The sequence below is a fragment of the Arvicanthis niloticus genome, chromosome 18, assembly GCF_011762505.2.
Source record: "Arvicanthis niloticus isolate mArvNil1 chromosome 18, mArvNil1.pat.X, whole genome shotgun sequence".
NCBI lineage: Eukaryota > Metazoa > Chordata > Mammalia > Rodentia > Muridae > Arvicanthis > Arvicanthis niloticus.
In genome coordinates, this window is record NC_047675.1 from 38,713,711 (window position 1) to 38,738,838 (window position 25,128).

Sequence of the window (25,128 nt, forward strand, 5' to 3'; positions counted from 1 at the left end):
TTGAAAGCTAGTAAAAGTAAAAGCTATGTTTTTCTCATAATCTCCAGAATATTCTATAATATGAGGTTATCAAATACAACAGAGAGTGTTTCTTTTTTCCTTTTAACTAAAAAATAATATTTAAAAATATAATAGTATTGAAAACATACCCATTTGGCAACCTTGGGTAAATGAATGGACTACAGTAATTACAAATGCTCGGGAAAAAAGATAAATGACTTCATTTTTGGTATATTGGGTCAGAACAGCTTTTATCAGGTTAACTTGGTGCCCTTAAAAAGTAAACATACCAGATAGATATTTAAAAAAAAAACAAAAAAAAAAAAACAAAAACAAAAACAAAAAAAACTTCCTCAGAGCTCTGAAATTCATTTCAAAGCAGGTAGAAAGTTGAAAGCATTGGATTCTATAAAGCCAAGAAGCACATTCCAGGAGATTCATATTCAACTGGCAATTTTCTAAGGACAAGTGGAAAGTTTATCAGCCATTGCAGACTTAGGAGATAGAGGCCAGAGTTCCAGGTCTCCAGAGAGGCTAGAAGTTGAGAATAGCCAAAAGAAGGTTATCAGTGAAGAGTTCCAGCTTCCCCATACCCCCAATCCTTGGCTGATTTTTGAACACTGTGTACCTAAGATGAGATATCCAGGAGACAGCAGGAGATACAGAAGATGCAGTTTTAGAGACTTATAGCATCCATGCAATGTTAGGAAGGCCACACTTAACAGTTCAAGTCCTGCCAGTTAGAGGAGCAGTTAAACATGTTGAGCGTTGAACTGGAAGACCATAGTGACACTGACTGAGAAGTGCTGGCCATACTTGAGGATCAGTTGTTAACTCCTAGGAGTAATAACAAACCCAAAATACAGAAACCCACAGGCAGGTCATTTCATGGTCCTGGTGACCTGCTGGAAATGGTACTTCCTATGGGCTATTTCCATTTTCTCCCTCTATGTCAACCCTTCAGTCTTCTCCATCTCCCAGTTGCACTCATTCACTAGCTTTCATTTCCTTGTCTGAACTCCATTCATATATGTGTTTAGCTTAGATATTTTAACCACAGAGATGCACCTCATTGCCAATGTAATTTAAATATATCCAGCTCAATCCTTCCTGTAACTTCATTTTCATATACCATTTACAATTTGAAAGCGCTTCTGGGCTCAGTAAGTAGATTAGTGGTTTTCACTTTAGATTGGGGGACTTTTGAGGACAGGATGTGATCACTGTTGAAATAGTGGCTTCCATGGTGGCATGTGGCATAATCTAGGTATAATAAAAGTTGACGAATAGATGAATGAAAAGTATTTTTATATAGTTTTTAGAGAGATGACTCTGTGGTTAAGAACATGAAGATCACCTTCAGAAGATCCAAGTTCCCTTTTCTGCATCAATATCAGGAGGCACACAGTTGCCTGTAACTCCAGTTCCAGGGCATTTGGTACCCTCTCTGGCCATTGAGGACACTGCACTCATGTGCATAAACCTAACACAGACATATACACATAATTAAAAATAAATCTTTAAAGATATTTTCATATAAACTAAATAATGGGATAGTGTACAAAAGCAAATTCATTACATTCAAAGTGTTAACAGTTGATTAAAGGAGAGAGACAGCACTGAGGTGAATAAATGATTTAGATATTCTTATCAAAATGGAGTGACTGTCATCCATGTTGGGGCACCGTGGTACTTCCATCTGATCTCAAGAGAACCTTTGGTAATATGGAGCACGATATTGAATCTCTTCATCTTCCATGTAAGGAAAAAGAGCCTTCAGGTGACTTTGGCAGCATCATAACATATAAGTCACCAATAAAACCAGAGACTGAAATACAACTTGTATTGTCTCACAACCCACTAAAATGACCTTGCCAGAGCAAATGCTACTGGTTTCGTCTATCCCGGAAGTTAGTTTCAATGGGTATTTAAGTACAGAGGTCATGTTCCCACCTCAACCTATTGCTGACTTTACGTCCATTTATTTAGAGCTATGGCAGAGGAGTCACCGTGTTTTGTGGTTCTGTGTAGAGCTTGCTTCTCTTCCTCCTTCCGTTTTATGGTATTCATTTGAGTTGTTTTAGAAGTAGGAGGACCTTAAATCATCCTTGGTTTCTTTATGCTTCTATGCAAAAATAGTATAACCCATTTCCTGTTGATTTCTTGAGTGCTTGGTCTCCAACCTGATTCAGTAATGCAGGTCTCAAGTGCCTATCCATCACACTGCTGCTTGAATATCTCACTATATAATAGTTTAACAGGGACTCCATTTGATTTATGTTTCTTAGTTTAGTAATTCATGGGTAATAATTCTCACATAAAGAAACAGTATGATTGCTGTTAAAAGCTGACTTCACTTTTAACCAAGAAGCACTTGGCCTGTAGCCCCTTTCTCCAGCTCATAGAATGTCTGTATTAATTTTATTCTCTGATCTTTAAAGTCAAAACTCCTTCTGAGAGAGAGAGAGAGAGAGAGAGAGAGAGAGAGAGAGAGAGAGAGAATATCTGAGTATATGCACACCTTGTTACAGATGCCCTTAGAGGCCAAAGGTGAGTGTCAGATCTCCCTGGATCTGTAGTTAGTTGTGAAAAGCTTAATATTGTTTCAGTGACTCAAAACAGGGTCCCCTGAAAGAAGTCTTAACTGCTGAGCTGTCTCTCCAGCCCCTAAAGATAAAATTCTTACTCAATTTATATTTTGAAGGGTAATTCTACCCTAAATGAACAGAAGACTTAATTATCTTTTTCAAGAACAATCCCTTCATGACCTTTAAATAAAATTAATTTTCTCTTATTGGAGGGATGATTTTCCAGTTCATGCATTTTCTATTCCAATCTTTCTCTTTTAAGTTTTTAGTCATCTGTCCTCATCAATAATGCTATGAATCATAGTGTAACTTGCAGAATCAATTTATCCTGAAGTATCTTTCAGGGAAAAAAGTCTTTCCTACCTCTACAACTTTCTCCAAGAACCAATTGTAGTATAAATAAATAAAATGTATTCATTTTCCTCAGCACAATTCAGTAGGCATTGAGGTTATTTGATTTCAGAAAATAGGCCTCTGTATCCTACATGTTTTTCTGGTCAAATATGATGCTGTCACCTAAGTCAGCCTCATGGGGGAATTCTGTGTTCTTGGGTCTCAAGTTAGGAATCCACAGATTCTGATCCAGTGCCAACCTGGAAGAGCTCAAGATGCTGACTGTTTATGGAGTACGCAAGAAAAAAACGTATTCAGTTTGTTTATTTAAAAACAATTAAAAGTACTTAGTGTATTTCTCTCTGTGTGTACAGGTGTACAGTGGCATGCTCACAGACAAAGGTCAATTTTCAGGAGTCTGTTCTTTCCAAGTGGGTCCTGGGGATTAAATGTTGGTCATTTGAATTTGCACAGTCTTCATCTACTGAGCCATCTTGTTGGTCCAGCTTGTTTTATTATGACTGAGCCAAAGAGCTCAATTTAAAAAGTCACCTTCTTAGATTTTGTTGTTGTTGTTAGTAATACACTTAGGGTCAGGGGAGAAAATTGCTTTCAAAAGTGACAGCCCTTTAAGATTAGAATGCTCAAACTTTTGGAGCAGGACTGGATGCAGGGGTTAGTTAGGGAGAGTCAGCCATAGGAGAATACCTCAAAATGATAAGAGGCTTTGTCTGGGACGTATGTACAGGTAGAGACAGTGTCTGCTGCTCAAGCAGGTGAAGCATTTCTGCAGCTCAGTTGACATCCTTCGCAGAGGATATTGTAGATTGGCTGTCTTGCACATCTTAGACAGCACTGGGGACATTGCCCTGATCCAGAAGCAAAGCTCTGAACGAAACCATGAATAATTGCATCTCAGGGATGTGTGTCTTCTCATAGATGGTAAGCTTTTTGAAAAATATAAAAGAGCGTGCTTTGTTTCCATGCAATGCTTCATCTGCCTCTGTGCTCACAGAGAGCTTGCCATAAATATGAACTGAAGGAAGGCAGGATTTGTGTTCATTTCAGGAGTATTCCTTCCCACACAGCTCCGGTGAAAGATATTTGTATGTTTTCTATTGGAAAGCCTTCCATTCCATGGAAGATTACATTTCTGCACCATATAAATAAAGTAGACCATATATGGAGTCACAAGGAGAATTGGTCAGGGCTTACAGTCCTTCCGAGTCTCTTCTTTCCTCAAAAATAAGCAGATTTGAGATGGCAGTATTTACCAAGGAGGATTCAGATCACCAACAACTGCTGTGGTGAACACAGCACACAGCTTGAGCAGGAGCTGACAGAAAAAGAGCCACAGAACCCACAGCTGCCTCAAATCACCCTCTCTGCATAACCTGACATTGATACTGATAACTCAAGAGCAACCTCTGTGTGTGTATGTGTGTATGTGTGTATGTGTGTGTGTGTGCATGTATGCCCATGTGTGTATGTGTGTTTCTGTCCATGTTTGGCATATGCATGTCTATGTGCATGTGGTATGTGTCTATGTGCGTGTATGTACATGTCTATGTGCTAGTGGTATGTATATGCATATGTGAATGTGTATGTGAAATATGTGCATGTGTGTGCTGTTCAGAAATTCATTATGTTTTAAAGAATCAGAAACCCACCCAAGTATTTAATTATTTTGAGCAGCTCTTTTCCTGCTCAATATCCTAATAATAAATAATAGGCTAGCGTTAGCAGAAATGAGTGCTCATTGATTACTTGTTACTATGTGGATAAACACTCATACAACAAACCTGTGGAGAATACGCTGTTAACTCTCATTTCATGCATGAAGAAGCAAGACAAAAAGGTTAAGTAATTTGCTGTGAGACAGAAAGCAACCACCCCCACTATTACTGTTTGAATATGAGATGTCCCCCAGGCTTGGATCTGAGCACATAGATACTGCTGTTGGCAGTATCTATGCAGCACCGTGGCCATTTTAGGAGGTGTGACCTGGCTGGCCAAAGTCTGCCACAAGATCCAAGGTTTTAGATGGGCCCCTGTTTGGCCTGGTCTCTTTGCTCCCTGGTCCCCCATAGTGTGAAAAGTTCTGCTTCAAACTTCTGTGTCACAGATATACCCTTCCCTGCCATGTTAGAAAAGAAATATGCTCCTCTCATATTTTATATATGTCAAGTATTTTTATCACAGGAACACAAATCGTAGTCTCTAAAACCTGAACTTAAAAACATTGTGGTACCTTGCCCAGCTAAGATGCTTTGAAGGTGCGATTCTTGGGTACTACCTGTTTTGATACCCTATGAAATCACAGAAGGTTCTTTGATGAGAGGGAGCAGATAGGTCAGAGAAGATCTCAGATCTTTCTACTATTTGTTTTTAATGTCTTCATTAGGGTTTATGTTGTAATAAAACAGTGACCAAAAGCAACTTGGAGAAGAATGGGTTGGCTTCACGTATACTTCCTTCCACATTGCCATCTGTCATCAAAGGAGTTAGGGCAGGAACCTAAGGCAGGAACTGGAGACAGAACCGGAAGCAGGACCATGAAGGAGCCTTGCTTCTGGCTTGTTCTCTGTGGCTTGCTAGGCCTGTTTCCTTATATGCCTCAAGACCACCTGCTATGGGGTATATAAGAATACAGACTAAGTAAGAAACAGTATGCTGGGCCCTCTCACATCAATCACTAATTAAGAAAATACCTCACAGGGTGGCCTACAGTCAGTCTAATAGAGGAATATTTGTACCTGTGGTTTTCTCTGCCCAGAAGACTCTAATTTGTGTCAATTTGACAAAATCGGAACAAGAAAAAACAAAACAACAATGACAAAAATAAAAACAAAACAAAACAAAAAAAAAAAAACCAACCAACCAAGCAAACCCTGGAAACCTAATCAGGGTGTTTTATTTATCATTATATAGTACTTTATGCTGATAGTTCAAAACTATATTTCACTGTCAGATGTTTGCATAAATAACTTTGTAAATGTAATAATAAAAAGGTGAATGGTTGTCAGTGAGTGTAATATTTCATTAATATGAAAATGTCAGGGATCATACTGAATTTCATCTTTATATTACATATGTGCTACTTGATTGCTCTCTGCCCTTTCCATCCTTCTGAAAAGCGTTGCTTATATGCATGTTAAATGTGTGAGGGGATTGCCACAAATATGCTTATTTCTCTATTTCTACATTTCTTCCCCCCCCACCTCGGAGGTGCCTTGTTTGAAGCGACTCCACCTTCTCCTTCAGAGCCTTTAATTATTTCTTGTCATAGTAGGTTCCCTATAATCTTTGATTTTGTGACAGTAAATGTAAACATAATTGGGAGAATATCTAGCCTTTTTGAAATTAAATGCCTCAAGAGTTATCTAGTTGATAAAGAGAAGATACGAGATTTGAAACTGTAGAGAGGCCAGGTTACTGACAAGGACCGCCCGAGACTCAGATTTCTAGATCGGACACCTGAGCAGGCTCTTTCTGAGCATTTTAGCCAGTTGGCCCTGTTTTCTCCACCAGCTACTCTGTAATGCTTTTACAGATGTATGTGTTCATCTTCTCTGGGTCTAAGCTCCAAACGGACATACTGATCTTCAACACTTTCTACCCAGCCTATAGCATGCAGTATCTCAGACATGATAGACTGAGTAGGTTTATAGTAAATGACTTCATTGATGTGCATAGTCATATACTTGTTGCGTCAAAAGTAGGTAAAGGTCAGAGAGAATGGCAAGTGGCTTCAGTTGAGAGATGCATGTTATATGCATCTTAAATGTGTGCCCATTGCTTTAGGCATCAATTGTCCAAGATTTCTTTTTTTTTTTTTCACTACCTTATTTTGCTGATGGAAGTATTCCAGTCCCCAAAGCTTGAGGTGCCATGGAAGATGGATACAACCATTACAATGTAATAATAACAATAGTGAAAAAGAGAGAGAGTGAGTGAAAAGAAATAGTAGTCTAAAATAACATGGATGGTTTTTATGGAGGAAAAAATCTCTTGGTAGCTAATTCCAAAAATAGTCTTTATCTAAAATAAAATCATTACTCTGATAGTTGCCTCTAAGCAACACATTAAGTTAGAGATAACTGCATTGCTCCAAATGTGTCAGCATTTAAAGTCTATCTGGCTGAAATTTTTCTTAATTTATTGCTATCTAGTAATGGTAGGAAACATCATTTGTGTTTGACAAAGAGTTACGTTTTAGCCATGCTCATTCATTCAACTATATAACAAGGGATGACTGTTTGGCTAACATTATTCTTTCTAAGGAATGTGATGTTTATTCATGTGTACTTGGTGAATGAATTCTTTATAAGCATATTAACAAGATGTAAAAACAAAACAAAACAATCAGACCCCTGAGGTTTTGGCTTCATAGAATGGTGGAAAAAATATAGGGGGCTGTTGAGGGTGATTAACAGTTTCTGGGGTACAGTGGTTAGTCTGAATCAGATACATATTTGGGAATAAAAGTAACCATAATAATTTCATCAATGAAATATGGTGAATTGGCACTTGAAAGAAGTCAGCTGACACATGGAAAAAAGTGCTTTATTTGATTGGGTTTTTCTTCATTTATTATATCAATGTACTCCCAAGGGTAATTGCCTTAAAATATCTTTGACTGGTATAACAGAAAGTACAGCAAGGATTCCTGAACATTATAGGTTTCATTTGTGTCTTTTGGGGGTACAACTGATTTTGACAGATGTACTATTATGTTGCTAGTGTAACATGACATCTTTTAAAAGATGAACTGAATGCGAGTGAGCTTGACAGTGAGTAGGTAAGACACTGTCAGAAAGTTGAAAAACAGGCGGATGTCAAAGTATGACATAAATGCAGTAGGGATAAACCCTATAATACCACTAAGCTGATGTCTTTCTAATGATGTCTTTGAGAAGGCAGAAAATAGCCGTGTCCTTAAATACTATTACTTGGTCATGGACATAATATAATAAGACAGAACACAAGGCCAATTTAATATGTACTTGAAGTGGTATTATATATGTATGTATGTATGTATGTATGTATGTATGTATGTATGTATGTCATCTTTGATAGATACAGCACATGTCTGAAAGAATTTTGATATATTCAAACCATTTTTTTCTGGGGCTTTCTCCCCCCTACCAAATTAATTTCAACACTCCAAGACCATTATTAAACTATTGATGATTTTTAAATATGTATTATAAAGTGATTATATATATTCATTATAATCATTTTCTGATGCTTTTTCTTTTGAAGAGTAAGTCTAGCCTTTAGTAATATAAGAATATTTGAGGCATACATGTAAAGGATATTTTTTAAATCATGAATCTCATGAGTAGTTAAAAAGATTCAAATTGAATGAATCAGTTTGGAATTTTGATGTTGTGAGATATTTGTTGGTCTGATATCACACACACAGACACACGCACACGCACACACACACTAATGGTTGCCATTTTCAGTGTAAACTCTATTTATCTGTGCAATGATGACACTCACTATCTTTGTCCCTAGGGTCTGTCGTGATTGATCTTGATGGAAAAAGTTTCCTCCTCTACAGATTTGATCAGAACTCCTTGAGTCCAATAAGAGATATCATATCTTTGAAATTTAAAACCATGGAGAGTGATGGGATCCTACTGCACAGGGCAGGGCCTGCTGGAGATCATATCACATTGGAGTTAAGGAGAGGGAAGCTCTTCTTACTTATTAACTCAGGTAAAACCATTTGGTGAGGCTCGTGGAAGGTTTGACCATTGCTTTTCACTTATGTAACTTGTTTTCATAGCCCACTTCTTTTAACATCTAAAGTACCTTATTTTCCCATTGAAGGACTTGCGTACGTGTCTGGTGCTCACAGGATTCACGTCTGCAAACTGCACAAAGCCCACTTTGACTGCCCTTCCCATCACTCTGATGGGGCTCCAGTTATTCCCCAGCATCATAAAGAATGGGATGGGTCATTGAAAAATATGACAGCAGTAAAAATAATGAGCTTGTAGCAAAGATAAAATTTACATAGAAAATGAGCTTGCAATGGGTAATAATAATAGAAGGAATTAACAGTGGAGGAAATTACAGCAAGGTTGAGAGATCATTATAATCAAGCTGGAGGTAAATCCACACTAGCATTCAGGATGACACACATAGAAGAAGGTTATAAATTATCGTCAGTGATACTGATCCATCAAATAGAAGATCCCCACCCCTTTTAACTGGATCACAGGGCTGCTATTTATTTATTTCTTCTAGGTGAAGCTAGACTGACTTCTAGTTCCACCCTGATCAACCTCACACTGGGCAGCCTGCTGGATGACCAGCATTGGCATTCTGTGCTCATCCAGAGACTGGGAAAACACGTCAACTTTACAGTGGACGAGCACAGGCGTCACTTCCATGCCCAAGGAGAATTCAATTACCTGGATCTTGATTACGAGGTGTGGTGGTTACATTTCAATTAATACAGATTTCATGATGTATGCATAGTTTAATTTCCTAGCCAAAAAAAAAAAAAAGCTATAAAAGCACACCTTCAGAATAAATCCCCAGGCTCACAAGGCATTCCTCTGGAGGCCTAACTCACTTTCACACTGAACTTGAGACTCATCATTTATTATCTATTTATATGTATCATTATAGCACATGACCATCTATTCACCTGACATGGATAGTCACAGTACCTCATGTTTGATCATGTTTTTAATGATGAGCTCTCATTGCCACATGCAAATCTAGAATGCGTGATCTGACTTCTCTGTGTTCTACTCCCGAGAAATGCATTTCTTTGAGAGTATATAACAGAAAACAGATTAATTCGTTAATGTCCGATTTAAACATGCAAATAGCAATGTGTGCTAGGAACATATACAAAATAAACTATCATAATTAGGTACCTTATTAAATAGTCCAAGTTCTACTGTGAATAGAAAAGTGTATTTTTCTTCATTAAGCAATAAATATCAAAACCAGGTGTGATTAGCGACTTGGAAGAATAATTAAACTGTCACCCAAATGAAGACTGAATGCACATAAATTTGTTTTTAAAAGTCGGTATCTTAATTTTTTTTCTGTGTGTGGTGTTGTAAAGTTATCTACATGATGATTATTGCTATAATTGCTAATCATAATTATTTAAACAGGTTATCATTAAATCACTAAACAATATTATTGATGCCATTTTTCTTTCTAAGATCAGCTTTGGAGGGATCTCAGCACCTGCAAAATCAGTGTCCTTGCCATACAAATATTTTCACGGATGTTTAGAGAACCTCTTTTATAATGGAGTAGACGTCATTGGCCTGGCCAAGCAACACAGCCCTCAGATCGTCACTATGGTAAGAATCTCCAAGTGAAGGGATAAGTGAGATGTATCTTTTCCAAATAAAAGTGCTCCATTTAAGAGTCTCATTTAATATGCTTTAGACTTGGCTCTTATTTTAAAATGCTCTCTGGTTGACAGTAAGCATATAGGAGCTTAATTCTATTTGGTGGGGTTATAATTCACAAAACACAAATATTTTTCATATATTTATTTTCATTAATTCATTAATTTGTGTTTTGAGACGAGGTTTCCCCATGTAGCTCTGGTTATCCTGGAACTTGCTCTGTAGTCCAGGTTGGCCTCAAAACTATAAACTTCACCTGCCTCTTCCTCCCAAGTACTGGGGTTAAAGGCATGTGCCACCACCACCTGGCCATATATTTATTTTTATATGAAGTAAATGTATGATAGATTTTTCCTGGGGAGAAACAACACACACACACACACACACACACACACACACACACACACACACACACACACTCCCCTATCTCTTTACCCCAGAAAGGAAACTCATGATAGACCAAAGTAATATTTGCACCAAAGTTTAACTTGATTAACCAATGAGTTTCTAATGGGGCCATGTATGGTTAGTAAGAGGTTACTTACACAAGCAAGGGTGACTCAAAAGCAGCTGCATCATAGAAAAGGCCACCCCAACACAGGTGATGAGTCACAAGGGTGCAACCCTGGAGTTCTCTCCTTACAGGTTGAATGATCAGACTCTTTTGCTAGTAGTTGTTTATGACATCTACAATTCCAGGGAGCAGCCTTCCAGAATTTTCTAAGCTTCAGCTCTCTAAGACATGTGGTACTTTGTTTGCTTCTTGAATCTTAGGAGCCAGCCCCTCTCTCCTAGATGAAATGTTTTAATTTGGAGAAAACTGGGCTAAATAAATTAAAAAATAGTATGAGAAATATTTTAAAATTCTATAGTGACATGATTTTAATTTTGTTGTGGCTGTTTCAGTTTTGTGGAGATATAATTGCTCTCAGTAGATTGATTATGTATGTATGTGTGTATGTATGTATGTATGTATGTATGTATGTATGTATGTATGTATTTAGTTTCTTTAAGAAGTTATTGCCTGATCAGCTTGTTGGATGAGCACAGAGCCTCAAGAATTAGGTAGCTTTCTGGTGTGTTAACAGGACACAAGAAACACTTGCATTTATCACAGCCATTCGTCACAAATAAAGAACTTATGGGCTGGTACAACATTGGAGCTGCCAAGCTGTCTAATTAGGAGTGTTGTCTGGGTTCCATTATACCCCAAGTCTATGGAAATATGGCAGCATTTAGCTCTAACTGTTGGCCATGGCTCAGTCTGGGAAGCAGTAGCAGAGTGTGTTACAATGAGGACTTAGCCGAGGAACCAGAAATGAAGGCCTGGCAGGAGAAGGTCACTAACTGAAGCTGCAGTGTGAATGGACCAAGTAGACTTGGCAGAGCATTTGTGGCTAATGCAATCATCTTTCTGAGGGTTCTACAGGAGCTGTTGCCTCTAGGTACCTTCTGTCCCTAATAAATCCACTATACACATCTGGGCTGGACATCAGCTTGGCCTGTTGCTACCCAGCAGGACCAGCTGTCATGATAAATAGGTGGTACAAAGTGGGAGCAGGACATGGGACAAACCATGTGTGAGTGTGTTTGGGGTTATGTGCATGCATGATCTGTTGTTGTTTGTTTGTTTGCTTGTTTTGCATATATGTGGATATGTAGAAATAGAGGCTGGAGGCTGCTGTTGGAAATCTTCCCTAATCCCTATTCCACCTTATTCATTGAGGCTGTATCTGCTGATTAAACTCAGATATTGCCTATATGCTACTAGCCAGCTTGCACTTGGCATCTCCTTGTCTCTGAGACTTCTAAGGTTGGCCTCCCTACCCATCCAGCATCTACGTGGGATTCTGAGATCCAAACTCCAGTCCTCAAGTTTGCATAGCAAGTCTTTTGACCATTGTACATCTACCAAATCTCAAGCCTGGCTTTTTGGCCTGGGTTCTGGAAGATGGGACACTGGTCTTTCTGCTAGCACGCAAGCAATGTGTGTCACTGCAAGCTTGTCCTCCTCTGTTGTATGTGATTCCTAACACCTCTGGTGCGAAATGGCTGGTGTTCTATTGTCAAATATCATTCTATGTTTTGGAGGAACTTTTAGCTAGAAGCAAAGATTGAAATTCTGGGGAAACAGGGTTTCCAACTTGACTATTTTGATAATAAAATGCAGATTTAAATAGATTTTCATTAATTTCGTTCATTGCTTAAGATTCAAAAGATGCAAATTGAATCTCATGTTGTGCAGAAAATCCCAAAGTGCATCACAAGAATATTTATTATAGAAAAGATTTCATTCCAAATTCTCTGTGAATTCATGCTCTTTGTATGTTTCTAACACACAGTAAGATTTTAATTTAATTACTATTTTTTTATTAAAGAGAGATAATTTAAAAGGAAATATAGACAGATATGTGTAGTTTGTCCTAAATAATATTTGTCCACAGTACTTGTGCCAAGACCCCCACTGCTCTTGGATAAGAGGATGTGTTGTGTGTAAGGCAGGAGGTGGGGGGGCAGCTATCTAAAAAAAAGTGTAGGATCAAACTGAAGCTGATAACTGTTCTCATATCCATAAAGTTTAATAGTCTTAAAATTCTCTTCCCTCTATGTGCTTACATGTTAGCAGTTAGCATTTGTGTTCTCATGCTTCCAACCTTTCATACACATACAATGTAACTGTTATACAAAAGGAAAATTCAATGTTTATTCTTCTCAATAAAGTTGATTTCAATGACTTTGCAAGTCCATACTAAGGTTGAAAAATGATGAGAAAGTCTGGAAACACACTTCAAGAACTTTTAAGATAGATGGCAAAGATTCAGACCCTCATGGATGGTCACAGCCAATGTTAATACTGACCTTCGTGGTAACAGCCAATTGTTTTCAGACTAGAATGATATGAGACTGGTAACCAGACTTTATGAGCATTTAAACTCTATTCTGTATGGAGGGTAATGAGCTGAGTGCTTTTTTTTTGTCCTTTATCCTCAGGGAAATGCCTCATTTTCTTGTTCACAACCACAGTCTATGCCTCTGACTTTTCTGAGCACCAGGAGTTATTTAGTCCTCCCGGCATCTTCCAAAGAGGAAGCCATTTCAGTCAGTTTTCAATTCCGAACCTGGAATAAGGCGGGACTTCTGCTCTTCAGTGAACTCCAGTTGGTGTCAGGTGGTCTTCTCCTCTTGCTCAGTGATGGGAAACTTAAACTGAATCTTCACCAGCCAGGAAAGTCACCCAGTGACATCACAGCAGGTAATAAATGTCTTCCTGCAGGCAAAGCATATGGATTTGAAAGATTTCATTATCTCTCTGTCCCTTCTCCATAAATTTTATGCATAGCCAAAAATTAATATTTGTTTAATAAATGGATACTTGAGTTAATAAGATTATCAGTACCTTTCCTTAGAGGAACTTGATTTCCAATTTTCTTCTAAATGGGATTCCAGTATTCAAAGTTCTTATTAGAATAGTTGATAATGATGAGGGAGTAGAAATTTCCATCCATGATCCTTCTTACCAACTCAGACAAGCCATCAACCTAGCAGGAGAAAATGGGCTTTGGGGGGAACAGTGAATGGCCCTGAAAACAGGCCAATAAGTTAACTGGATGTCTTTCAGTGAAAAATTAGACTGTTAAACAGCTATTTTCCAACTTACTATGGAGCATGACAGAGGCTGCACTGGCACCTGTATCTATCTAAGTCATTTTATACTAATATGCAAATGGACCTTGTACTGGTTGGATATATTTTTAAAGAGGCAACAGTTTGTACAAAAGTTGCCATTTGGGCACCAATTGAAGTTCTCTGTATTCGTTAACAATACATTATCTGTTTGTGAATTAGAGGTAATATAATTAAGGTGATTTCATATGTGTCTTGAAAATTAATGTTCAATCTAGGTCAGAGCTGTGGGTGAGGGCTATTTTTGTCTCTTCATTAAAATTATATAGCTCTCAACAAGGAATCTCCAATCATATTTTTTCATATATAGAATAACATCCACTCCTGGCAGCTAGAGGTCACATTGGGGTAAATTGCTACATTAATTTAATAAATGATCTTTAACAACAATTTATAGATGCTATTGTACTACTCCTCTATATGAACTATGACCAACATTTATAGAATATGATTGGGGAAGGAAAAAAATGAGAAAAGTTAAAAGAGAGTTTGAAATTAATAGGAAGAACAAGTATACAAATTGGTGCTACCGTGCTACTTAGCTAGGTTTCTGTTACTGTGATAAAACACCACGACCAGAGGGAATTAAGGGTGGAAAAGGTTTACTTCACTCACACTTCCATATCACACTCTATCATCAGAGGAACTCAGGACCTGATGCAGAGGCCATGGAGGAGTGCTGCTTACTGGCTTGCTCCACATGCCTTGCTCAGTCTGCTATCTGCAAGCACCCAGTACCACTAGCCAAGAGGTGGCACCACCCACAATGGGTTGGGCCTTCCCACATCAAACATCAATCATCAATCAAGAAAATTACCACAGACTCATCCACAGGCCAATCCGGTAGGGGCAGTTTTTCAATTGAGGTTCCCTCTTCCAAAGTAACGCTGGCTTGTGTCAAGTTGACATGAAGCCAGTCAGCACACAGACCTAATGTTTGTATATTTTTATTGCCATTTGTGTCCCTGTATCGCTGCAGTTTAAGTTAGTCCTAGAAAGCCAGCATTAATTATAATTCTTTAGAGGTACTGTGCTGTGACTTTTTATGTTCAATGTGGTGGGTTTGTAGTCTGCACAGAAAGACATAAATTAATCAGTGTCATATGAATAATTAAGAGACTCCTAAAATGAGAGTCTTAAAATGTAAGCTTGTCATTAGTGTGCAGCGTATTGTGATGTATTTGACATCCTCTGAAGTGGTTATGGCTGTAGCCTAATTTTCAACATCCTAAAGAAAGTGCTTCAGTACAGTATTACTGCAGTGAGCTGCGTGAAGCTAACTCACTCCCAACCTTTTTACAGGAATATATAGTTAATAAATTACTAGGTATAGCACTGTAAAGAATACCCTAAGTGATTTTAAAAATCTCTAAATGAGTGTTTGAATATAGACATGGCCTAATCCATTATGTTATCACGTGACTTTATATGCTTATTTTCATAGCTTATAATAAGGACTCTAACTATGAGTGTCAGTGTAACAAATTATATTACACTGAAAGTAGCAAATGTTGTCCTAGCAACTCTCTCCACTCTCATTTTTCTAGTTTCTTTCAAAATTATATATTTAATAATTATGGAAGTTTAAGACATCCTTATATAATGAAAAGATTTAGAATCATATGATACCAATCCCACAGTCACATATGGCTTTATTTAAAGTCATTATAATTCAGCAATTGATTTGATTGTCAGACATTATTAAGTGAATCCCAAGTAGATTTATTATATACATATTAATTTTTGTGAATTTCAGTAAAGCAAGTGGACTTTTTACTTAATAATAAACTACTTAAATGGTAGTTGAGTGCCTGGTCAGTTTCTTTCCTCATAGGAAATGACCTTCCATTTGGGATACTTTGGGGTATTATATTATACGAAATCTTTTCATTATATAAAGATGATTTACATATTCATAGTTATTATACATAGAAAATACTAATCTTAAGGGTTTGAAATTTTCAAAGTATTTTTGCTTTTTATAGTGAAACACCCCAAATTATATGGAGAAAGAGCTGAATTATGCAAATATTGAAATTATCAGGCTAAGTTTGTAATGGGATATGCCGTTGACAAATTGTCATTTGGAATTTGAAAATATTATGTGAACCCAAGCCATCCTTGAAATATTAATGATAGTATATTAGCCTAAGTCATGAAACGTTTTAGCAGTGCTTTGAAATGCCTCATGACACAAGATATTTTCAGCCATTATTATCGTCAGAGATGTCAAATCAAAGCTGATCCAGATGACATCAAGGACCTAATGTAACAAAGATGTTCCATTTTCTTATTGAAAATGAAAGTCTTTGTTGTCAAGTTGGAGGGTCCTACAATGGTTTTACTGTTTCGCCTAATGGTGAAAACTGGTGCCATGAGCAAGCTCTTTGGCCCTATAGCAGAATGTGCCTGTCATAACCCTACCTGTGCTATCTGAAGTGTGTCTACTATTTTGATGGGCGTTTGCAATCCTTGTGTTCCTGGCAGTGGTATAGCCCTCCTGGTGTGTCTCTCCCAGAAAAAGGCATCTTTACAGTCTGGTCGCATCCCTTTTCCTTGTTAAACTCTTCCTCCCATCCTCTGTCACCTTTAAACTCCTGCCCTCCACTGAAGTGATAGTCACCAAAGACCCCCATATTTTCACCCTGACAGGAGCTATCTAGCGATCTGGGTTCTTAATTCCGACTAGTGAGATGGTAAGTGTAGGATTCCTGGTGATTTCAGAGAGTCGAGGTGTATCTGGGAATGGGTACCACTCTTCAGAGGTTCCTTGAGTGATGGCATACATGTAATTGCCTTCTGCAACTTTGCAGAGGATCTACTCTAAGTGACAGGTTTAGTTCTTTTCTTTATCCATCTTCTCTTCTAGTTGCCTGTTACAGTCTCAGCAGAGGCCAAGGGCAACTAAGCTGTCAGGCCGTTTCTATAGCAATTTACGATAGGCCTGGAAATCACCCAGAAGAAAACAGATAAAAACTCCTTCCTTCCTGCTGTAATTGCTGTGGTGATGTGGTTTGAGCCAAAAGACAGAGGTTGGAGGGTTTAGTTGAGGAAGAGAAGGTTCTAGAACAATCCTATTTCTCTCTATCATCTGCAATTGTAAATTCCTCCATTTATTATTCAGTTCTTGCTTTTGCAGTTGACAGTGTTTCCCTTCCCTAAACCACCCAAACTTTTGGAGTTTGAACACATTGAGTCTGTGGCTTGTTACAAGACTAAGGACATACCTGGAGACTCACATGAGCAGCTTGGTGCAGAAATATGAAGAATGACATAAACTTTGGGGTTACTTTCATGGACTGGTGGTGTTTAGAAACCAAAATTTGGCTGCTGATTAAATAGTCTTGGGACATAAGGGTAACTCTGTTTGATATTTTTCTAATCTCAATCTAGAGAGATGGAAGAATGGAATAAAGCTGAAAGAATTGACAAAAGGGAAATTAATTGTTCCTATAGCCATTGTAGCATGTGTTGCTGGGCCCACCCTACCTGGTAGAAACAATGTTAAAGGGGAAGGACTTGTTTTAGCTCATGGCTTTGGCGAGTTTAAGTCCATCTTGCTGGGAAATGCATGCTGAAACAGAATATTTCATTGTGGTAGGAATTGGAATGTGTGAGAGTGGAGCCTGCTCCCGTCATATCTGGTCAGGAAGCAGAAAGGCCAGAATTAGAGGGTGGTCTATAGCCTTGAAAACTCGCTCCTGGTGACCTGCTTTTTTTAGCTAGGCTTTACCTCTTGAGGGTTTCATAGCCTCCAAAGTTGCATCACTTGGAGACCCTGCTCTCAGACCATGAACTTATAGAGCAACATTAAACATCCATTCAGTGACAGTTGTCATTCACATTCTTCAGAGGAGGGAGAGATTTGGCATTCCTGTGGTTTACACGTTAATCTTATTTCTTTTCTGATCTGTGCACACTCAAGATTTTGAGATAGTGGTATTTTTGTTTGTCTGTCTTCTTGATGCTTTGAGATAGGGTCTTACAAGCTGGCCTGGAACTTACTACATAGACAGGGTTGGCCTTGAACTTACAGTTCTTTTCTTGTTTCTTCCTTCCAAGTTCTGAGATTACAGGCATACACCACCACAGGGAGCCTAGACCTGGTCTTATTTTTTTCTCATGATTTTATAGTAACATAGTGACTGATATTGGCATTCTGGGAGTTTACTTATATTCAACAGGATAACATCAGGCCCTTTTCCTGGTCCTGTACACCAGGCAGCTTCTCAAAGCTCATCTTCCTGGTGGTCATATATCGTATTGTCAGTCCTGGCTTTTCTTCTTCTCAAAGTTGTTTGACATGAAGAAAAAAATAACTAGAGCACCTGCCTTATAGGCAGAGTAAATTGTGAGTTTTAGAGTCAGGTAAGGGCTTCTGGTTCATTTTGTTGCTTACTGGCTTGGTAGCAACTGGGGTAATTGTTTACTCTGACCTAGATTCATTGTCTACACACTTAAAGTAAGAGTAATAACCACTGTGGTGTAAATTACACAATACCTAGAAAGCACCAAATGGTACTTCTAAACAATCACTTGATAACATTATTGGAATTATTATTTTATTAATATACCAATAATACATTCACTTCCCAGATTCTAATGAGTGGAGAGGCTGCGGCATAGCTCAGTGTTGGGGTGCCAGCTTCCTCTGGGCACTGGCTTTGATTCCCAGGATGGAACAGAAATTATAAGTGGTGTCTGTTATGGATTACAGTGAAATATCACCCTACCTCCATGGCTCATAGCTTAAGACTCCTCATCCCCAGCTATGAGTGATATTTTGGGATTGTGGAAACTTTGGGATACTGGGTCTGGGCCACTGAAGGTTATAGCCCTACCTTACCTTGGGTCTGATCTCTGTTTTCCCCTACTGGAGTGGGAATAATCTCAGCTATATACTCTTATCACTAGGAATTCTGCCATGCTTTCTAGCTATAAGCCACAATACACCTTCCTTCTATTAAAAAAGATTGTGTGTGTGTGTGTGTGTGTGTGTGTGTGTGTGTGTGTAGACAGGTATTTGTGATGGCAGAAGAGGGTATCAGGGCCTCTGGAGTTACAGTAGGTTGTGAGCTGCTAAGTTCAGGTGCTAGGAATTGAACTCAGATCCTCCGGAAGAGCAGCAAGCATTATTAACCACTAAGCTATTATTCTAGCCTTTTAAAGTTTTCCTTTCTTAACTATTCTATCATAGATATAAAAAAAATTACTAAGAAATTAGCAATAGAATTGAGTTATGTAAGTTACCTAATAAGGGATAAAGTACAAGTTGCGTGATTCCTTCCCTTCCTCCTTTAACAGAAGGGGGCTCTTCTTATCCAACTGAGAGACAGCAAAGTGAAAGAGGATCTGGTTTACTAGGTAAGGCTAGTTGGGATATGTCAGGGATCATGTTTTAACTTGGGCAATCTATCCCATTGACAGACAGTAAGTCTCCTCTACATGTAAATGATGTCTTTTACACAAAATTTCAGCTTTCTAAAGGGTTCTCTGAAAGTGTGGCCCCGTTCGTAACCTGCTGGCTTGTTAAAAGGATGCGCTTCACGGTGCCAAATTGCAGAGTGGGCAGCCCTGCCAATCTTTTGTTCATAATCTAACTTGGCTTCGGTATGGAAAGTAGGATTCCAAAGGCCTCCCCAAGCCTTTGGTCTAATTCTTTCCTGTGCCCAATCAACAGATGCCAGGGCATCACCACAGAAAGCATGCTCTTTAGACCAGCACTGGCTCTCTGCAGGACTTGTATGAATCCACAAGAATGAATACAGACATAAAGCTTTTAGAAATAGTTATAACACAAAGATATACCTTTAAAGTCTAAACACAGATTTAGTAGACATGTTTTTTTAATGTTTCAATTCCAGTTTTTATTTTATGTGTATGGATGTTTTGTCTGTGTCTACATCTGTACACTTTGTACCTGAAGGTCAGATCCCCAGTGGTTTGAGTTACAGATGATAGTGACATATCATGTAGCTGTTGGGAATCAAATCCTCATCCTCAGGAAGAACAGGCAATGCTCTGAACCATTAGCCTTCTCTTCAGTCCATGCATCTGCATTCATATGTCATTTGATTATATAGTAGTTCATTTTATCATAGGTTATAAACGTATCACTGTGCAAGCCAGATGAGGTGGCGCATACCTTGGATCCCAGCACTTGGGAGGCTGTGACAAGATCCATGATTACAGATATATATCAAACTCTGTAGCTGAAGGAGAGAACAAAATCAAGGCTGGGGAGATTACTCAGTGGATAAAAGACTCAGGGAACAACAGGGAGAACTCGAGTCTGAACCCCTGAATCCACTTAATAAAGCCAGACCTGGTAGCATATGTCTCTAAGTCTGATGTTCCTATGGCAAGAATCGAAGCCGAGATGGGGTAATCCCCAGCAGTTAGCAAGTCAGCTTGCTCGGCGTATGCCACAGTGCAGAACAAGAGACCTTCAAACAGGGAGTGGAGGAGGACTGGTGTTAGAGGTTTTCTGATCTCCATGAGCATGATGTGGCATGCATATGATTGCTCGCACAGGCACAGGCACAGGCACAGGCACAGGCACAGGCACAGGCACAGGCACAGGCACAGGCACAGGCACAGGCACAGGCACAGGCACAGGCACAGGCACAGGCACAGGCACAGGCACAGGCACAGGCACAGGCACAGGCACAGGCACAGTCACAGGCACAGGCACAGGCACAGGCACAGGCACAGGCACAGGCACAGGCACAGGCACAGGCACAGGCACAGGCACAGGCACAGGCACAGGCACAGGCACAGGCACAGGCACAGGCACAGGCACAGGCACAGGCACAGGCACAGGCACAGGCACAGGCACAGGCACAGGCACAGGCACAGGCACAGGCACAGGCACAGGCACAGGCACAGGCACAGGCACAGGCACAGGCACAGGCACAGGCACAGGCACAGGCACAGGCACAGGCACAGGCACAGGCACAGGCACAGGCACAGGCACAGGCACAGGCACAGGCACAGGCACAGGCACAGGCACAGGCACAGGCACAGGCACAGGCACAGGCACAGGCACAGGCACAGGCACAGGCACAGGCACAGGCACAGGCACAGGCACAGGCACAGGCACAGGCACAGGCACAGGCACAGGCACAGGCACAGGCACAGGCACAGGCACAGGCACAGGCACAGGCACAGGCACAGGCACAGGCACAGGCACAGGCACAGGCACAGGCACAGGCACAGGCACAGGCACAGGCACAGGCACAGGCACAGGCACAGGCACAGGCACAGGCACAGGCACAGGCACAGGCACAGGCACAGGCACAGGCACAGGCACAGGCACAGGCACAGGCACAGGCACAGGCACAGGCACAGGCACAGGCACAGGCACAGGCACAGGCACAGGCACAGGCACAGGCACAGGCACAGGCACAGGCACAGGCTCGTTCACTCACAACCATTGTAGAATACATTTGAAAATGAAAACTTTTGTAGCATAGATATTTGAAAAGCAAAGACTAAGAAGAAAAGAAAACATAAAGAAAAACATTGGAATCCTGCATGTAGGAAACATCTATGCTTTGGGGATAGCTTAGAGGACACATGGGGATCAGAGATACAGCTAGAAACACATGTGCTTGTGGATTAAGTATCTAAAGGGTTGTCTGCATTCTCCCTCCTAAAGGAAGTGCAACAAGGGGACATTCTGCTGAATTGGGGACATTTGATGAGTTTAGTCCAATCTTACTCAGTCATGGGTTGTGTAACTCTATTCTGTCTTTTAAGTAGAGTACCTTCTGAGAAATTGTAAATATCCAGCCTGCCTTCTTTACTTCTGTGTCAGAGTTGGCGCCTGAAAAATATTCTTTTCTTGGCTGCTAGACTAGTATGCTTTCAACCCTGAGTAAGATTTGTGTCCCTTTTAGTGCATCCATGACAGAACAATGTGAACAATTTAAGAGAGTTTTGGTGCATTTTCAAACTGTAAGTGTGAGGGAACCACACTTAGTATAATCAGGCAAAAATGTCTCCTTGGGTGATAGAACTTTTGTTTACTGACTTGGTTGTTCTCTGGCTGTAAGAGTGACTGGCGAATCCACCATAGAGAGCTCAGCTTCCCTAATCCATTCGGCCTTGGACATGGCCATTGTGGTTGTGATTGCCTTTGAGAGGAAGAACAAAGACATGAGTGTTGCCTGAGGAAAAAGTAGAGACTTTTAGTGGAAACTCCTTGGCTTTTATTATAGCAACATTAAATTTATATAAAATTGTGAGTCTAATTAGAATTATGTCCATTGTGCACAAAGGGTGAGAGTGAGTGACATAAGGTAAGAGAGAGAGGGAGAGCGAGAACGATAGATAGAGCATGAGAGGTCAAGTGAGAGAGAGAGGAGAGAGAGACAGAGAGACAGAGACAGGGAGAATTAGTTCTAAATTATTTGACAGTCATAGTCCTTAAATTCTTGTGAATTTGAATCAAGGAGTGTTGGATAATCCTCAAGGGAAAGCATTCCTGTCAGCCTCTTGTCATGAAGGTTTTCTCCAGCCATCTTAGGTAGAAGCTATGCATACAACCTTATGTTTAATCAATGTGGGGGTTCTTTCAAAAGTCATTTAGTATACAATATATTATTTTAATGTCTTTAGTGTTTGGTGATTTCATATAGGCAGAAAATGTGTTTTGATCAAATCTACCTTCCATTCCTTCCTTCTCTTATCTCCAACAACCACTTTTCCTTCCCAACATGTGTTCTAAAAAAAGGAAAAAAAAAAAAGAAAAAGAAAAACAAACAAACAAACAAAACCACTAACAACCCAGTTAGTTCACTTAGCTGATTATATGTACATGGGCTCTACTGTAAAGTTTTGGTTAATACTATCTTAATAAGGTGATATTCTATCTCTCTCCCCCTCTTCCTCTCCCTCTCCCCCTCCCCCTCCCCCTCCCCCTCCCCCTCCCCCTCTCCCTCTCCCCCTCCCCCTCCCCCTCCCTCTCCCTCTCCCTCTCCCTCTCCCTCTTCCTCTCCCTCTCCCCCTCCCCCTCCCCCTCCCCCTCCCCCTCTCCCTCTCCCTCTCCCCCTCCCCCTCCCCCTCCCCCTCCCCTCCCCTCTCCCTCTCCCTCTCCCTCTCCCTCTCCCTCTCCCTCTCCCTCTCCCTCTCCCTCTCCCTCTCCCTCTCCCCCTCCCCCTCCCCCTCCCCCTCCCCTCTCCCTCTCCGTCTCCCTCTCCCCCTCTCCCTCTCCCTCTCCCCCTCCCCCTCCCCCTCCCCTCTCCCTCTCCGTCTCCCTCTCCCCCTCCCCCTCTCCCTCTCCCCTTCCCCCTCCCCTCCCCTCCCCCTCCCCCTTCTCTCTGTCTCTCATTTTACCCTTTCTCCCTCATCTTACTATTCGCCTAGGCTGACTTCAAACTACTAATCTTTCTATATTCTCCATCCTCCCAAATGGTAGGATATAAGCACATCCTTCACACTTGGTATGGGGGACAAATTTAAATGGCATTCCCTTATCTGAGGTTTTACTTTCCACGGCTTTAGCAACTCTGGCCAACGATGGTCCAAAATACTAAATGGAAAATACCGGATGCAAGCCGTTCATAGCGCTTAAATGATGCCTAGAGTCTATTTTTCTATTCTAGTCTGAGTTGCTGCTGGTTGACTGTGCCTACTTTGTAAGTTGTACTTTATCATTGCTATGTCTACGAAGGAAAAGCCACAGTATGTATGGGGTCACGGGCATCGATGTGTGTCTTATAATGTATCCATCCCTCAGGTAAGGGGGGTCTGCAACAGATGCCAACATTGCACTCAGTCTAGTCTACTGCTGTTCACAAGCAGCTGCTTCATGTTTACTATTGAGAGTTATTGCTCTGCCTCCTTTCCCCAGGTGCTGGCTTGGATGATGGTCAGTGGCATTCTGTCTTCGTGTCTGCTAAAAGGAATCACCTGAGTGTGACTGTGGACGGCCACACCAGCCCTGCTTCTCCTTGGCTGGGGACCGAGCAAGTTAATTCAGGAGGCATCTTTTATTTTGGAGGTAAGCAAAGGAGTCACATGATGTGGTCCATTGGATCCTAGTTGTGTTCCCCCTTCTGTGTCTTGGAGACAATCTCTTTCACGCTTTAAGCAGTGCTAACCCTTGGGACTAATTTTCAACTCTCTTTAAACGTGAAAATGTCGAGTGGATCAAAATGACAAATTGTGACCTAAAATGAATTCCTACAAGGCAGACTTCCTTATGCTTACTGTTTCTATAATGAGATTTATTTTAAGTAGGTCACTTTCTTCAGTTCTTATCTTCAAGCCTTGTTAGATTCTCCTAGTGTTAAATGGCCCTTACACATCGTCTTCTGATTTGATGGGTTGATTTCCTTGTGGTGTTTTTTTTTTTTTTTTTTCTGATTTGATTCCTAGTTCTTATAGAACAACATTCTGACTGCTTCCTCTCTGCCCAGTGCAGAAAGCAGTATTATGCCACTGGACAAATAATTTAACATAATTAGTCATAGCAACTCAGTCTCTCTGCTGAAGAAAAACAAATATACTGGTACATTTGATAGAACCAGGATACTGGCCTTCGGCACCAGCCTTTTCCTTAGGGAACTGGAACAGATGACGTGCTTAATCATTTTGTGGATGGTTGATTGGAATAAAGGCTTGGGCAAGCAGATTAGTGGCATGAGAATGAGGTTTCACAACTGAAACAAACACAATAGACTCTGACATAAGGAGTATAGTTCAGTAGATGGATGTAACAATGTCCTAGCACTTTCTTTCTATATTACCATTGTTTGGCTATTACTTGACTGCAGTATAATAGTGGCTTCTAAGGCCAGGGAGATACACTGGTGGCTAAGAGTTCGTAGTGCTTGTCTAGTATATCAGGACTTGGGTCCAAGAACCCATGTCAGGTAGCTCACAACTGCCTAGAGCTCCAGTTTCTGGGGTTCCGATGCCTTTAGCCCGTGCGCGCGCGCGTGCACGTGCACACACACACACACACACACACACACACACAAATGCACACATACACACCAAGAAAAACGAAATAAATCTTAAAAATAACAACTAATTCTAGAATCGTAGTTTTGATATGGAGAATGATTTTCAGTCTTGATGAATTACCAATAAAACACAAGTCATTTTCTAAGAATTGTAAT

The 25,128-nt window shown here is 40.2% G+C and overlaps 1 protein-coding gene across 2 annotated transcripts in view; it reads left to right on the forward strand.

Moving 5' to 3' along the window:
• The window catches only part of Cntnap4 (contactin associated protein family member 4), a 292,284-nt gene that overhangs the window by 165,745 nt on the left and 101,411 nt on the right, over positions 1-25,128 (forward strand). The window contains exons 5-9 of one of the 2 annotated variants that reach the window (XM_034523024.2): positions 8,445-8,648; positions 9,183-9,367; positions 10,121-10,264; positions 13,307-13,568; positions 23,856-24,005. In XM_034523024.2, coding sequence (XP_034378915.1) covers positions 8,445-8,648; positions 9,183-9,367; positions 10,121-10,264; positions 13,307-13,568; positions 23,856-24,005 — 945 coding nt within the window. Of the gene's footprint in view, positions 1-8,444; positions 8,649-9,182; positions 9,368-10,120; positions 10,265-13,306; positions 13,569-23,855; positions 24,006-25,128 lie in introns of those variants that run through there. The other variant, XM_076915916.1, reaches the window with a different exon arrangement.